The 16,471-nt window shown below is 38.2% G+C and overlaps 2 protein-coding genes across 2 annotated transcripts; one reads left to right on the top strand and one right to left on the bottom strand.

Moving 5' to 3' along the window:
- Window positions 1-1,295: 1,295 nt before the first annotated feature.
- LOC141605927 (ras-related protein Rab7A-like) lies at window positions 1,296-6,423 on the top strand. The gene is made up of 7 exons (XM_074424856.1): window positions 1,296-1,578; window positions 1,693-1,719; window positions 1,966-2,065; window positions 4,816-4,962; window positions 5,291-5,371; window positions 5,672-5,817; window positions 6,200-6,423. The coding sequence occupies exons 1-7, from the start codon at window positions 1,526-1,528 to the stop codon at window positions 6,267-6,269; spliced, it is 624 nt and encodes a 207-aa protein (XP_074280957.1). The 5' UTR covers window positions 1,296-1,525; the 3' UTR covers window positions 6,270-6,423.
- An 813-nt stretch (window positions 6,424-7,236) lies between these two features.
- Window positions 7,237-15,959, bottom strand: LOC141605926 (subtilisin-like protease SBT6.1). Its single transcript, XM_074424854.1, has 10 exons — window positions 15,267-15,959; window positions 13,752-13,880; window positions 13,434-13,586; window positions 12,609-12,725; window positions 11,273-11,457; window positions 10,683-10,946; window positions 9,253-10,321; window positions 8,290-8,784; window positions 8,112-8,172; window positions 7,237-7,544 (listed from the first exon to the last, which is right to left on the bottom strand). Exons 1-10 carry the CDS (start codon window positions 15,813-15,815, stop codon window positions 7,453-7,455), a joined length of 3,114 nt encoding a protein of 1,037 aa, XP_074280955.1. The 5' UTR covers window positions 15,816-15,959; the 3' UTR covers window positions 7,237-7,452.
- Window positions 15,960-16,471: the final 512 nt, after the last annotated feature.

The raw sequence follows: 16,471 nt of genomic DNA, 5'->3' as shown, positions 1-16,471 counted from the left end.
ACTGAAGGTCTGGTTTCGCCAGTTCATGTTTCCACAACTGAACAGCTTGCTGATTTATTTACCAAGGCTCTGGGCGTTACTCAATTTAATTATCTTCTTCGCAAGCTGGGCACTCTTGATTTACATGCTCCAGCTTGAGGGGGGGGGGGGGGGGGTATTAGACGTAATATTAGTAATATTATACAATAATATCTATCTCTATCTCATATTAGGAATATATTACTATATTGTTACGGAAACTCTATGTACTATATATACATGATTTATTCTAATGAGAACGGCAGACTTTCGGTTACCAATATCTTAACATAACCGAGATTTTTTTTATCAATTTAGCATGAAGGCTCCTTTTTTTTTTTTTTTTTTTTTTTTTTTTGAAATTCTACATGTACCATGAGTTTTTCGATTTTGTAAGTTATACCCCCGTCTTTTTGAAATTTTATGGTGTATCCTTAAACTTTATATATATCACAAGCTTATTAAGTATTTTCGTTAACTTTGTTTGTTAGTTGCTTTATTTAACAACTCATTAATCATTCCAATTATCAATTAATCTACTCGTTTATCTATTAGCCCGCGGAATTAGAATTTCATATTGATCCATCTAAATATATAATTCTATGAACCTATCTAATAATTCACTAAACCTTCATTATCACTTCATGTTCTATAAAGGAAGTTTTTAGAGTAGTTTGTTGTGAAAGGTGATTGATAATGCTTCTCAATTAGGAGGGTGATACGATGTTAATTGGTGAGAATGGAGGTTAAAGGGGATTTGTTTTGAAAGGGAAAAAGTTAACAGACAGTTTTGATGGGGCACTAAACAGAATAACTATGAAGTTCAAGGGTATAACGTAAAATTTCTTTTTTTTTTTTCTTTTTACCAATTAAGTTATTTGGCTGGTCTAAATAGACTTGACAAAATTGCCCAACCCGACCCCTGAACTCAGATGTTGAGTTTGATTCGAACCCGAGATGATCCAATCCATATAATCTGCCTTGAAAATGACCCGACCCGAATCGAGCTCCCGCAAATCCAATGACCCCACCATAACTAACCCGATCTAAACACGACCCTGTTGACCCGTGGGCCAGGTCTACGCCCGAGTGATATTAGAAACAATTAGAGACTCTCACTATAGACGGATATATCTGTCTAAAGTAAAAGACGGGTCAAATATGAAAGTGGTGATATTTTTTAGCCCTGCAACTTGTTGCTTGTCTTATGTGTACAGTGGATTGATATTTGACCCGTCTATAAATACAGACGGATATCTCCCGTCTAGAGAATTTGTGCATTAGAATTGGAAGAAGGTATGATGGATAGATAAATCATGAAGTAATTAAACAGCTGCCAGTGATAATAAACCCAATATTATTCCCTACAAAACAAAGGAATCAATCATCAATAATCTTGCATATTCCCTTCTTTCTCCTTCAAAAAAAGTTTAAATCTTTAACTTTTCTCTTTGGTTTTCAGCAACAATTCTTGAAAAGGGCACTCTTTGATTTCTCAGGTCAATCAATGGCTTCACGCAGGCGTAAGCTCCTTAAGATCATCATCCTTGGTGATAGTGGGTAATCTTTTTTTTTTTTTTTTTTTTTTCTTTTTGTTTCAATTTTTGTTCATTTCTTGTATAATTGAGTAATGGGTTTTAATTATTTTGTGCTGTTTGATTATGATTTTAACAGGGTTGGCAAGACCTCACTTATGAATCAGTATCCTTCTTTCATTTTTAATTATTGATTTTGTTGATCAACTTTATTTTTTGGTTGTGATTGTTTGTTCTCCCTTCGTCCCGATCAATTGTTTACATTTGCTTTTGATACAGAAAGACCAAAATTTGTAAAACGGAAACGCAAGGAAATGACTAAGACATCTAAATAAGGAAACTTTAAGAATTGGTCGAGACGGAGGGAGTATTTTGGAATTCTGGGTTTGCCCTTAACTTGGGTGAAATTTAGATTTGTGAATAAGAAGTTTAGTAATCAGTATAAAGCAACAATTGGAGCTGATTTCTTGACCAAAGAGCTTCAATATGAAGATAGGCAATTCACATTGCAGGTATGATCTCATCTGTATATCAGCTGCTTGTCCAAATTTGCTCTTTTCCGTAGTTGACTGCATGCTTGTGAATTTTCTTTATTAGCTGCCGTTGTTTGGCGACAATGATCAGGGGTTTGTTTTAATACAATAATAGAAGGGAAAGGGAGGGGGGAATGGAGCGGAGCGATGTCGTTTCTCTTTCTGAATCTCTTATATGTTAGAAGTTTAGTAATCACTATATCTTAAGTAGGCATTAGAATTGTTCAATTCTCATCATCTTATTCTCCAAGTTGTCAAAATTTAAGTCTGAGTTGGACTGATGACTTCATATAGCCTTCTGCTTCTAAGTTTAAATCTGAATAGGCGAACATCATTAAATTATCAAATGCTTCTGTGCGTAGTTTGCATGGTGCTACTTACTGGGTTTTATGCCGTTACGTAATTTTGCTCAAATTCTTCTGGTTTGAACTTTGATGCTTCTGTGCGTAGTTTGCATGGTGCTACAATGATCATGGATTTGTTTTAATGCAATAATAGAAGGGAAAGGGAGGGGGGGAATGGAGCGGAGCGATGTCGTTTCTCTTTCTGAATCTCTTATATGTTAGAAGGGTTTTAATTTGGTTTGTAGGCGAGAAACTTATCCCTTAATTTCTTGACCTTGAGGGTGTGTTTGGATAGCAAAAGTGGAGGGAAGGGGAGGGGATGGGGGAAGGAGGGAAGGGAAAGGGAGAGAAGGGAAGGGGAGGGGGAATAGGGTGTCGGTGTTTGGATACAATTTCCCTCCAAATCTTGCCTATTGTGGAGAGATTTTGATTAGGCTTGGAGGAGGGAAATTGGATCCCTCCAAATCTCTTACCCTCCATTTCCCTCCACCTTCATTTGCTATCCAAACAAGAGATTTTAAATCCCTACTCTCCCTCCCTTTCTTTCCCCCCCAAATCTCTCAATCCTAACACACCCTGAAGAGATACTTGTTCTATGTAACTCGGGTCCAATGTTTTGGAGACCTCTCATTAGTTGGTTTAACGAAAAACTTGGAGTGAGTCAATTGTTGGAGCGAGCAAGTTAATATCTTTGCCTTCCATGCATGTGTCCCTGTCTCCCTGACTCCGCGTATTTTCTTTTCATTACCTATTAATTTAAGCTTTCTTGTACTATGAAGCCTTCAGCTTTGCACTTTTTGATAAAACATCCAATAACTATATCTTAAGTAGGCATTGCAATTGTTTAATTCTCATCATCTTATTCTCCGAGTTGTCAAAATTTAAGTCGGAGTTGGACTGATGACTTCATATAGCCTTCTGCTTCTAAGTTTAAATTTGAATAGGCGAACATCATTAAATTATCAAATGCTTCTGTGCGTAGTTTGCATGGTGCTACTTACTGGGTTTTATGCCGTTACGTAATTTTGCTCAAATTCTTCTGGTTTGAACTTTGATGCCTCGCAATCTTCAGTCAATTATGATATATCATCATCCTACGTTTCTGGTGTGAAAGGAAAGCACTGGCTACTTCCAGCTCTGGTTTTATATTGCTTACAAAGTTACAAGTATGTAGCATGGCTTTTGACAACACATGGAAACGAAGACTACTTGGACTGCTTTCATGGCTACGTTTTGATGTCTTTGGATTAAAATTAATCTTGTGCTTGTCCTGTTAAAATGTCACCTCTGAGTAACTTTTGGGTCTATATTGTACTGAATAGAGTTAGTACTCGTGTTTTATGGATATAGTTAAGGATTTTTATTATAAAGATCTAGTTTGATTGAGCTTAATTTTGGTTTGAGATGATGTTCATCTTTCGCTGAAACTCCCTCCGTCTTCCTTAAGACTATAATTTTTCCTACTAAAGAAAGGATAAGCGTTTGGTAAATGCTGTAGGCCCTTGTGGTCATTTCTATGGCTCTAGATGTTAACCTAAATATGTGCATGATAGAGGCACACTGTCTTTTGCTGCACCACTGTGTGCCAGCTCCATGATTAAACAAGGGATAGAGCCATAGAGGTGAACAAAACTAACTTCTATAAGGGCTAGAGGATGTGAACAGTAACTTCTACAAGGGCTAGCGTAGAATCGTCCTTAGGTTGAAATTTGATAATGTCAAAAGACAGGTAAAAATGGTGTGTAGATGAGTGTATAAAAAATTCAAGATACAGTTTTGCAACCAAGGTGGTGGGACTCTGTTTTTCACACATATGCCAGATAGTCTGTTAGTGTATAGATGCCAAAATTGATTCTGGCAGTATTTAAGTCTATATTAACTACTGTACCAGACTCTTCCGTTCACCTCTCTTATCGTGCCACATGCTCAAGAGCTCAAGAACCTGATATGTATATGATATCATCCGATTTTTAGGATTATTTGCACCATGGTCAATATTGATACCTGAATCCATATTTGGTTTCATTTAATATCATAGTGGATATACGACTCCATGCTGGGTTTTACTTACAAGCTAACATCTTTAATTAAATATCAGAATCCATGGCCAATAGTGCACTGGAATCTATTTTGGGTTTCAATTAGCATTTTTAGTAGATACCCCTTTCCCCTCTCACTCGCCCTGCGTTTCCTTTTCTTGTACGTACGTCAGTATTTGTGGGTTGAGGTCCTTCAGGGCATTGTTTTGAATGCATGACTTGAGGTTTTGCCTTTGGTTGTCAATTACGAACTATTGATTTAACCTATCTTTTTGGCAGTTTACTGAGGTTCTGGTATCAGTTTAACCTTTCAAACAGAGGCTTGTTTTTCTTGACCGCATTACAGATTTGGGATACAGCTGGACAGGAGAGGTTTCAGAGCCTTGGTGTTGCTTTCTACCGTGGTGCTGATTGTTGTGTTCTCACTTATGATGTAAATGTGGCGAAATCATTTGAGAACTTGAACCGTTGGAGGGACGAGTTTTTACTGCAGGTAATATAAAGTCATTAACTCTTTGTTTGGATTGAGGGACTGGGAGAAAGAAGGGGAAGGAATGGTCAAAGAGAAGGGAACAATTTCTTTTGTTTGGTTTAGCAGAATTGAGTCAGAGAGAAGTCGAGGGAAGGGACTTCATTTTCCCTTCTACAAGGCACGCTAATATCCTTCCTAAAATAGGAAAGATTTGAAAGGAAACGGCATTGGTCCCTTCCCCCTCCTTCTCCTTTTGTATCCAAGCAAAGGGTAAGTGATAGGCATTTGAATTTAATTTGTTGTCAAAGGGGATTTTTAATTCTGGAAAATATGCTCTTCTGTATTATAGGCAAGCCCTTCGGATCCAGACAACTTCCCTTTTGTTTTGCTGGGCAACAAGATTGACGTTGATGGTGGGACCGGCAGAGTGGTGAGGATTACTTCTTCATCTCGAACATGTCACCTCTGCAACATTAAGCTTCTAACACCTTGATTCTGTTTTCTTTTTCTTTTTCTCTTCAACTTATCATGTTGTAAGTTACATTGAAAAGAACTACTGGTCAAGGAGAGTACGTTCTATGTATTTCATTGATAATCTGTGGCTAAGTTTTGAGTTCCTTAGGTTAGCAGAAAATTTAGTGTCGCTTGTATACTTGGCTCATCTTTCTGCTAAAGTAGTCCGACATTGTTTTCCACTGATGATGTTGATTTACTTTTCACTGGCAATCAGATTTCAGAGAAGAAGGCAAAAGCTTGGTGTATGAGCAAGGGGAATATTCCGTACTTTGAGACTTCTGCTAAAGATGGTACAAATGTTGAAGAGGCTTTCCAGTGTATTGCCAAGGATGCTATCAAGAACGAACCTGAAGAAGAATTGTGAGTATCTTTTGAATAAACATAAATGTTGTGAACTATATTGTGTGTGCTTCTCATAATATGTGAAGTAACAGTCAGTGGATGCAATTCAACTATTCAAGACACAATTCTCACTATGGGTTACCCAGAAATAACTCTCTTTGTCAACTTAGGGTAAAGTTGCGAACGTCCAACCACATAAACTCCCAAGGTCCCAATTTAGTGTCGCTTGTATATAATCGAATCGAATGAAGAATACACAATTAAACACAAGTATATATGGTTGGTTCAACGCTCGCATATGATCTAAGCAATATAGACTCTAGTTTATTCCGTGCTTCTAATCTTTAAAACCTTGATACAGATGTTGTAATCATCATTATGTTTATATTCTTACGTGAAGGTATGTTCCGGACACTGTTGATATGACTGGCAGAGCACAGCCTCAAAGTTCGTCAGCTTGTGAATGCTAAGCAACCATTTCTGAAAACAAAATCTGTATTTACCAATTCCTCCATTGTTCTGTTCTCTACTCTAGTGTCACAGTTTATCAGTGAAAGACTATTGTATGTACACAGCATGATGCTTAGAGGAAATTGGATTGTTGTGACTTAGTTCACTCTAAAACATGTTTGTGTTCTCAGCTACGAAACCTCACCTAGCTAACCTCAAATCATTTTGGTACTTAAAACTTCCCCCATTACTGTTTTTGGCTGTAAATCCGCCCCCATTATACTCTGTATCATTGTACTCTAGCATCTCTTAATTTACTTGAAGCCAGCGGACTACGACTTCCGTCTTGATTGTTGTTTGCTGTAAATCCACAGTAAAATACCATAGTACTCACGTATGCTCTACCAAAAGCTCTTCTAATATATACTAGAAGCTCTACCAGAGCCATATGCCCCTATGGAGTTGTGATCCAAGTTAATTTATCGTAAAAAGAACCAATGAGATCTTAGCTTAGTAGCGGAGATTTGGGTCTTATTCGTGGATGATCTTATAGAAGGGCAAAACAAGGCCCTCTTTGTAATACTTGTGCAGCTGTGCTACATTATCTTTATGTATAAGATTTAAGCCTGACCAACCCAAATCTTTTGTCTAGGACTTACACAGTTACACTTGGCACCCATCTTTTTTTTTGGCAATCGTAAAAAGATACAATTACATAATGTTGGGACTTTTAAACCCCTTATTTATCCATTCTTCAGCATAACCATAGAACATTTAACTAATATAACTAGCACAAACACAAGATATAAACGCCGGATATTAGAACCAAGATGGAGTACAGAACACTAGGCCACGAGCGTCTTCTTCCATATCATCATGTTATCAAAATCCACCACTAATCCCTGTGAACTAGTTACAGGTTTGAGCATGCTCAACTTTTTATTTTATTGGCCTCATAATTTTTCTCGCATAAAGATAAAAAAAATTCAAAGCTTCTACTTCGTATGAGAATGTCTTCTATTGTCATGTGAATTAGTCAATTAGTCAATTACAGTAGTCATAAAGATGGTGTGGTGTGTTACAAGCTGCTTCATGTGTGACAAATGAAAACTAACTACAATTTCAGCTACAACACAAATCCTATAACACCCAATCTCAACTTCTGAACTATTGTGATCCTGCTACAAAACTCTCTCACCAAGATTACACATTAGAATATATACCCGATACCGTAACCCTTCTCCTCCGTCGTCGCTTTTGCCGGATTCGCCAAAAGCTGAAGAAAAGTAAGAAACCTGCCGAACAAAAGGAAATTGGTTAAACAATTTAGTATATTACTCCTTTGTTTCACCAATTTGTTTACGTTTTTCTTTAATGGGTTGTCTGATCCATTTGTTTACATTTCCTATTTACCTTGTTTAGTAATTCTATGTCATACACTTATATCCACATGACTAGCGGACCCCACCTATATTACACTCTTACCCTTTGGGGAAGGAAGGGGAGGGAAAATGGGGTATGGTAGTTTAGATACAATTTCCCTCCAAATTTTGCCTATGGTGGAGGGATTTTCGTTTGCCTTGGAGGAGGGAAAATAGATCCCTCCAAATCCCTCCCCCTTAATTTCCCTCTTACCCCATTTGTTATCCAAACAAGGTGTATCCCTCCTCTCCCCTTCCCTCCAAAGCCTCATCCACACACCCTTAAATCTAACCGTTATTATAAACACCACACCTCATTTGCACAAAAGAACCGATCCAAAAGCAAAGGTACACAAATGGATGAAACAAAGAGACTAGTAGCCAAGTAAAAAGGATCAGAAATGTGAAACATATAAAAGGCAAAAGTTGGTGATTACGAACCAGAAGCCGCAATTATGGCAGGTACCAGCCAATGACTAGCAACCAGAACTGGCATATCAAGCTGCAGATAGATAACGCCCAGCATAACATGAAAATCACAACATTGTTTTCAGGGTAGATGAGAAAATTGAAAAAGTAATAGCGATACCAAATTGTATGACATTCAGTAGTATCTCACCTCATCCGTGTAAAATAGGCCAAAATACTTGTTACTCAGTGAATCGCCTTTTTTATTAGCAATAGTATGTTGGACTTTTGGACTGGAAACATTGAAACTGGAATCAGAGCTTCGAACCATATCAGTAACATGATAACCAGGCAATATTCGGTTTCGTCCCCTAACTTGTATATTGTAACCTTTAGTTCCAACTACTTCAAACCTCGAGTCAGTTCTACAGATCAATTCCTTCCCCATAACAGCCGAGTAAGCTGAAAAATTTACGTCAGTCCTGCGAGATGGAAGTTGTTTGTCATCTATGACAGGCACATTCTGTCTAACAGAATCAGAGAAGAGCGCTGAATCTTTGGCATTCCCACCAGTGAATTCCAGTATCTTTTTTAAAAGCCCAAAACAATTTGTAACCATATGGCTACTGTCCAGACAATTTGAATCCCCATAAACTGAAATACGACCATTGCCAGCTTCTAAAAAACCAAGAATGGGTGAATCTCCCTGCAAGGATGCGGATTTTATAAGCAACAATCAATTTAACCTAGTAGCAAACTACCTTCAAACCACCGGTATAAATGATAATCATGAGAAAGAAAACTACATCAAACCATTTCGAATACTTCTGCCAACAACAAAGAGTCAGATGAATTCTGAAAACAATGAAACTTGGACGTATGCCACCTTAGTGCCTTACCCATATGTAAACAACACAGAGAGAGACTGTTTCCAGTTGACCCATAATGATATTGCATAAATGCTACTTCATAATAGAGGGAAGTGATTAGTGTAGTGAGCTATTTTACTTTATTCTATCAAATCCAGAAACAAAAATAGCAAGGAAATACGATAGTACAACAAACAAAATAGTATAAAATTAACATTATGTCCCAAGATTATGCCAACAATCTGCATAACAGGACCTGCTCAGCCAGGTCTAGAAATTACGATAAATTGGAAATGACAGTTTACCTTCATTAAACTAGTGGAGAATGCACTCTGAGTCGCTCCTGTGTCAGAATTATCGAGGAAAGGAAAGCTGTGAATGTATCCACCAGCTGGAAACCTTAATATGTTTGTTCCTGATGCATACCGACTTTGTTCACCATCAATTGTAAACTCACCATTAAGAATTTTATCACCAAATGCAATCCCGAATGGAGCCAAAAGGTCATTCAATGCAGGAACATTTGCACCGCCAGTTACTGGAGTCCACCAGCTCCGCGTGTTATCATCGAAAAATCTCATCTTCACCATGGTCTCCACATTATACCACTCAGCAAACACAGCCAACCCTAATCCAGTCTTTAGGACATCTTCCCTCAGCTTATAAATTTCTTCTTCGAAATATTCATCTTCAAGATCCACAAGTAGAAGGGTCCCATATTGGCGAGCATCAAAACATGTCAACGGAGAACCGAGGGTCTCAATGTAGTATCCAGCATCCCTCAACATGTTGTATGTAGTGTGAAAGTTTGTATGCAAGTGATCACCATGCCAATCCAGGATATCATTGCGGACATCTAAAGAGTCTCTTGGTATGTACCCAGGTGGATATTTGATGTTATGAAACTGATCCCATAAAATCCTTTTTGATCTTGCTGGAGTAGGAATAATACTCAATCTCAACTGCAGCACACATGTGCTGGTTCGTACTAGTTTCTCGCCTTGAGCAGGTGGGCTATAAACCTGAACAGTAACATTCCCTTCAATTATTCCAGTGAACTGTGCTCCTTCATCCTTTATTTGCATATGGAGAGCTAAAAAACCAGTCCATGGCCAAATAACATCTGAATAAGTAAAATGGACACTGAGCAGATTCCCTTCCTCATTTGCAGGAATCCAAACTGGTGGTTCTTTGATATACCCTATCACACCCATCCCATTCAGAATTGTAGCATTAAAGATGACAGGCATAGCACCAGCATAGAGCGGCTGACGACAAAAAGGCCATGAATAAGGGCAATCTGTGAAATCCAGAACACTAGGAAAGATGCTCGCCCGTGGCCTATAGTTCTTCAAAATTTCATATGATTCTAACCTGACACAAAACTCAGTAGTTAATGGCTTAATGCATATACGACAACAGGATATCCCTCCTCCCCCTATTTCACTCATTTAGCCTCATAGGGATTTGGCACCAAGTACTAGGAGAGGAAAATCACAGTGAAAAAAGTAGAGCTTAAAAGTCATTTTCCAATGTACATGGATGGGATTGGTGAAGATACTTGGGACATTTTCAAGACCGAAAAAGTTACCATAAATAGAAACAGGACTAAATGAATGAAAGCCCCAAAATGTAAAACAAGGCTAAATGAGTGAAATGGAGTAACATTTGCGGTAGCTGAAACAAATAGAATTAGCAAAAAAATCCCAAAATTCTGAGTGTTAAAAGAACTCACAGATCAACTCTTCCAGCACCTTGCTCGTACATACTGGGGCCAGAAAGCTTGGCAGCTCCTTCAACCAGTGCTTGCTTCATACTAGCAGGATTCAGTACGTGTTTTCTGTCCTTCTCAGGGATGACACTAACTAGCAAGCACACCACTCCAGCAACCACGGGGCTTGCAACACTGGTGCCTGACAAAGTTTTACAGCCTGTACTAATCTTTGATCCCATAATTTCACGTCCATAAGCCACAACATCAGGCTTCACACGGCCATACCTGCAAATTCAAATATCATGATATAAACCTTATGTTTTGGAAGCCTACTAGAGCATCATATATAAGATAAACAGGCAGCGCTAGAAACAGAGGAGATGAGATTTCGATTCCTCTACATACAATCCAGTTGTTCATGATGTTTAGTTGCATTTTTTTATAATAGATAATATTTACTATGGGACACCAAGGAGATGACCCCCATGTACAACGAGACCATGGGGCTGACTCCCATAAACAAAATGAGTTAGTTGCATAAAATTTTGTCTATCAAGATTTCTAACATTAAACTAATGTATTAAAAAAAATGTAGTCGAAAGATTACTTACCCATGTGGAATTTCCCAAGTGCTCATGCCACGAGAAGAAAATGATGCAATGTGGTCACTATAGTCTATACCGCCAACTCCAATAACATCACTCTGATCAGCTGGATTGTTGAGTGTACCATAAAGTGGACCATCATTTCCAATTGCAGATACCATAATAATATTGTTTGCCGTCAGTTCCCAAACCTAACCAACAAGATAAAGTTAAGACGGCAGCAAAAGCAGCAAAACTAAATGGCTAATATCACATAACAAACGGCATCAGCATCAAAACATACAAGAACACATCTTGTAAGAACTAAGTATTCAATCAAAATATGCTTTTTATTGAAAACAAAAACAAACACACAAAAAAAGCAGCAAAAAAAAACTTCTGCTATGTCTAATTGAAAACCATCTTAGCCAAACTTATGAGGTCTGTTATGGGTAACCCAATACCATCTGTATAATTTCTTCTTTCTTTTCACCTTGGTCCCCTATTCCACTCTTGTCCACTCTCGAGTCCCCAGTGCGTGAGATCATTTTAATTGCTCATTGTTGTAAATAGGACTAATTTCAGTGTACTTCCACCAGTGTGCTTTTTGTGTTTATATTCAATAGGCAGGTCTTTACTGCCTATTCCCTACAAGTGAGGGGCAAAGGTATTGAGATCCTCCCCTTGCAGACTATGAGGGGAACGAAAGGAAAAGCAGAAGTCTGATTCTCCATCCAAACTGGAACGCTAACAGCCTAACACAATTATGACATCCACATTCCTTTACAGAAGTGAGGAAATTCCAAATAAGATCATGAGTGGAGACTCATACATCAAGATATTTAAGGCCTTCACCCAATCCCAACATAAGAAAGAGATGCTATCCCTAATGGATAACAGACACTCAGATGCCAATTCCTAGATATCTCGTTCCCTTCTTTAGATGTTCGTCAACATAGCAAAGTTGCTAACCGTTTTGGTCCAGCTAAACAAATAAAAGTTACGACGCATGACTGGGTAATGATTCTAATACATCAGATTCAGAGTCTATTGAAAAACAATTGAAACCATCGCAAGAGATAACATGTAATCAGAACACATAACAACAAATTACCGCCAAAAAACAGAACTTTGTGAGACCTACAGGCTGCTAAGACTGAGTTAGACTGTTAAGCAAGTAGTATATGATCGAAGGGCATCAACTATCAAGTTCTTATAATCACAGCTGAGGAAGCCAGAAAACCTTCATCTCATCAGATTCATCTAAACACAAGGTGTACAGGGTTAAAACATACTGATACTACCAGCCATACTGCATAAGAGCATGCTGCAACAAAAAATACCAGTTAACAAGGAAACATACCTTCTCAACAAATGGAAGATCCAAATGATCAGGGCCACCAATGCTCAGATTTAGCACATCCATTTTTGTTGCAATGGCATAGTTGAATGCATCAAGAAACCATGATGTGTATGACACCTGAAATAAGCTGAACAACATATTATTATAAAAGTGCTTACAGCATGCATCTGAAAACTGAAATGTGTGTTAGGGAGAGACAGATCAAGCTTCAAGTTTTTCGTAGGAACATAGCCATACTAATAGATAGGAGGCCCCTCGAAATCTTACCCAGCAATAACTTTACAAAACTGACATCAACTACAATGCTAATGTACACGAAGCATTTGTGTTATGCAGCCATACAGCTTATCCTATTTTCACTCAGCCACAATGGACAGCCAATGAAAAATGAATGGAGCAGTAAACAGAAAGATCCGGAAATCCTCACCCCCGCTCTCTCTGGTAGATTTGCCAAAACAAGGATACATCAGTGAGGTGGCCAGTCATTCCTCCTTTCCAATTCTCACTAGGGAGTACTCCGTAAGAAACTAATAAAGGCTTGAATGGATAACAATATGGACGCTGTGTGCACTCTCTATATTACCAACAAACATCACTGCACCAATGGCATGCTAAAGTAACTTTTCTTTTATTCAGTATGAAATCGAGCATAAGTTTGTTCTAAATTCTACTTCTCAATTCTCAAAAGTGATCATGATGAGGTTCGTAATAGTAGCGTTAATAAGCGTGTCAGCTATAACACTGAAGGGCATGAGAACAAGTATTTTCAGATAGAATTTATGCAATCAATTCACACCTTTATCTTCTGAGACAAAGATGAATTACCTGTGCATCAGTAAACACACGGAAAGCATAAATTTCAGTATCTGGAGCAAAACCCAGACACTCAGAATCTTGACCAGCTATAACACCAGCGACAAATGTCCCATGGCCAAGATTGTCATTTAGTGTATTCTCATTGGTCCAATTAGTCCGCTCCTGAAATAAATTCAAAGATCACTTACACAAATCTACAAACCCTGTATACAAAGTCACATCTTTAGGGCATAATAGTATCATCTCAACCACAAGACAACATCAGCAAAGTCTCGGCATTGAGCTCATCAGCTCAATAACTTCCTTTCATTTAGGAGCATAGACTACCTTTATATTGCGAAAGTGTGGATGATTTGCTCGAATTCCAGTATCAAAAATCGCCATTTTCACTTTGGCACCAGTGTATCCCTTGGACCAGAGGACATCGGCCGCAAATAAAGACGTCACTTGAGATCGCTGGCATTACAAAAACAACTTAATCATCACCATCATTCTATTAAATACGAACACCAGGCAAATAAACTCAAGGGAGCCAAACTTGATAAAGTAACACAGGTAATCACGTTTAAAAAATTCCTTCAATAACACCTCCGCATAAGACGAACAATCAAAGGCGTACCCACATCACCTACCAAAATGGTGATCTATACTCTAACTCAACCAGAAACAACATGGTGTCAGAATGTCGAACTGTTGTTTTCCGTGAAGGAGTAACATAGATGGTTATAAATGTGAAACAATAAAATCCGATTAGTTTCACTTTTCAGCAACCCAAATAAGTATTTAGTACTGCTATCATTTCTTGATCCACGTAAACAAATAAAAACAACCACGAATACATAAGGATATTGTCATGAATATGCATCCTAGGAGTTGTTTGGTTAGTAAAAATAGGGGAAGTTGCACTTCCTATGGAATTGACTTCCTACAAAAATGTAGGAAGTTGCTTACCAACACCCCCTTGGTAAGTTAAAGTTCCGTGGAAGTAAATTCCCACATTGGCAACCAAACAATTTTGGGAACTTCCCATGAATTGGATGAGAGAGTTTTTTTCCCATGATTTTGTATTTCACATGATCTTGTAATTCCCGCATCAACTAAACGACCTCCTGGATACATTTCCATGCCAAAATTTTAGGCTTAAACGCAAAGGTGACTTTATTGGTTAAAGCTCACTTGTTCATATGTTATCATATCATGAGGATTTTTTTTAACATGAAAATAACTTCCTTAAGATCTCCTCCTAAGATAACACTAACACGAACATGGATCACTCAAGAATACAATCCAATTAATAACACTATTCAAAACCCAACTTGTTTACTATCATTATTTTTTTATCCGTGTAAGCAAGAAAAAACATCGAATACATAATTATATCATCATGATACTCACGAACACACATTCTTTATACATTCCTGATTTCCACGGCAAAATGTGACATTCCATAATGTTAGATTGACACTCAATGGTTCACTCTAATGTTCAAAGCTCGTCAGTTCGTATCATGAAACTTGTCAATCATCATATGATTTTTTACTTGGCATTTGAGCAACATTTCCTCAGCAGATCCCTCATCCAGGGAGGCTAGCAATGGTGATCATCCCTTAGACAATGAATATTCGAAATGTAGTTAAAATTTTCAAATGTTTTCTACGTTGCCTTATTGCACTACTAGTTCGCCCCCTAACTATAAATCCTGGTTCCACCAATGCTCATTAACCCCAACAAAATCATCAAGTTAAACAATATGTAACTACTCAGAACTATAGAAATTAGAATTAAAACATTCATCAAAATATAAATCTTTGGAAACAGATTATTTTATGAGTATAAACTCACTTTACCCAGAAGATTCCGCCGCCAGCTGATCGTCTGATTACTTATCGAACTCCAGTGATTTCCACTATCGATTTCTTCACTCTCCTCGAACGACATTTTAGTAAACATCTTACCAGGCTTCTTCTTCACACCACAAACCTCCGAATCCGGTTCCTCCTTAGCAAGCACGCTTCTGGTATACCTAAAATCCACCACCACATCCTTCACCCCACTCAATTTCTCAATTTCCTCAATCACGCCATTCTCCCCAATCGAAACGACGCCGAAATCAGTCGGAAACCTAGAAGCTGGGTTACTGCGGTCGATCCAATCCCAATCACCGGAATTAATGTTGCGGCGGAGATAAGAACGGTGATCGTCAGCGTACTTGTAATCGGTGAATCGGACGATGTAGTTTCTTGGCGGAGTTAGGGTTAGGGTTTGAGTTTGAGTTTGGGTTTGGGGGTGGCGATCGAGGAGAATTTGGGGGAAATTGGAGAAGGAGGAGAAGATGATGAGAAGAGAGAAGAGGAGGGAGAATGAAGTAGTGGTTTGGGAAGGTGTGATCATGGTGCAACAATGGCGGATTTAGTTAGGCGGGAAAATTCAACCATGGGGAAGGGAAGGGTGTAAAGAGAGCAGCCAACTGTTGAGGAAGATGAGAAATGTTTTTGACAGTTAAATACAATTGTGTCCTTCACTCCTACTCAGGGCGATCCGAATTTGTGCATAGACGACTATGATATTGTGCATAGACGACTATAGGGAGTTAGAGACTAGAGTTGGCCAAAGGGTCGGCCTAGCTCGGCACCCGGCACGGTAGGTGGGTCGAAACCCGCCCTAACCTTGGCCGATTTAAGCCGGTTGAAGGCCCATTTTTCTTGACGCAGCATACTCTCTGACACGCCTAATATGGTGGTTGACATGAACGACTTTCTTCTTTTATTTAAAAATCCTAAAAAATAAAATTGAAAAAAGAGAGTAAAATCCAAAAAAATGAGGTTTGTTATGAATTCTCCACCCGATTCACCGCATGTTTTAGGCTTTTAAGCCTTTCGATCTCTTTGGTCGTATGCTCGCATCAATTCTCTATCCAAATCATTTCAAAGTACCCCTTATAAAGAATAGAGAGATAAACAAATAATTAAATTAGACGGAGGGAATAACATTTTAATTTTAATTTGACAATTAAAATCATAAAAATAAGAGGTTTTTTGATAACTGCT

Source organism: Silene latifolia, chromosome 10 (assembly GCF_048544455.1).
Source record: "Silene latifolia isolate original U9 population chromosome 10, ASM4854445v1, whole genome shotgun sequence".
Classification (NCBI taxonomy): domain Eukaryota; kingdom Viridiplantae; phylum Streptophyta; class Magnoliopsida; order Caryophyllales; family Caryophyllaceae; genus Silene; species Silene latifolia.
The sequence above is the reverse complement of the archived record's forward strand: the minus strand, read 5'-3'. Positions and strand labels throughout refer to the sequence as shown.

What these genes read in the sequence shown, in the direction of transcription:
- LOC141605927 (XM_074424856.1), top strand. Translation starts at nt 1,526, where the DNA reads ATGGCTTCACGCAGGCGTAAGCTCCTTAAGATCATCATCCTTGGTGAT. An exon ending in ATGGTGGGACCGGCAGAGTG is followed by an intron (nt 5,372 to 5,671) that starts GTGAGGATTACT and finishes ACTGGCAATCAG; the next exon opens with ATTTCAGAGAAGAAGGCAAA. An exon ending in AACGAACCTGAAGAAGAATT is followed by an intron (nt 5,818 to 6,199) that starts GTGAGTATCTTT and finishes TCTTACGTGAAG; the next exon opens with GTATGTTCCGGACACTGTTG.
- LOC141605926 (XM_074424854.1), bottom strand. Translation starts at nt 15,815, where the DNA reads ATGATCACACCTTCCCAAACCACTACTTCATTCTCCCTCCTCTTCTCT. An exon ending in ATCTTCCATTTGTTGAGAAG is followed by an intron (nt 11,458 to 12,608) that starts GTATGTTTCCTT and finishes CTTGTTGGTTAG; the next exon opens with GTTTGGGAACTGACGGCAAA. An exon ending in TGCCATAATTGCGGCTTCTG is followed by an intron (nt 7,545 to 8,111) that starts GTTCGTAATCAC and finishes TTTGTTCGGCAG; the next exon opens with GTTTCTTACTTTTCTTCAGC.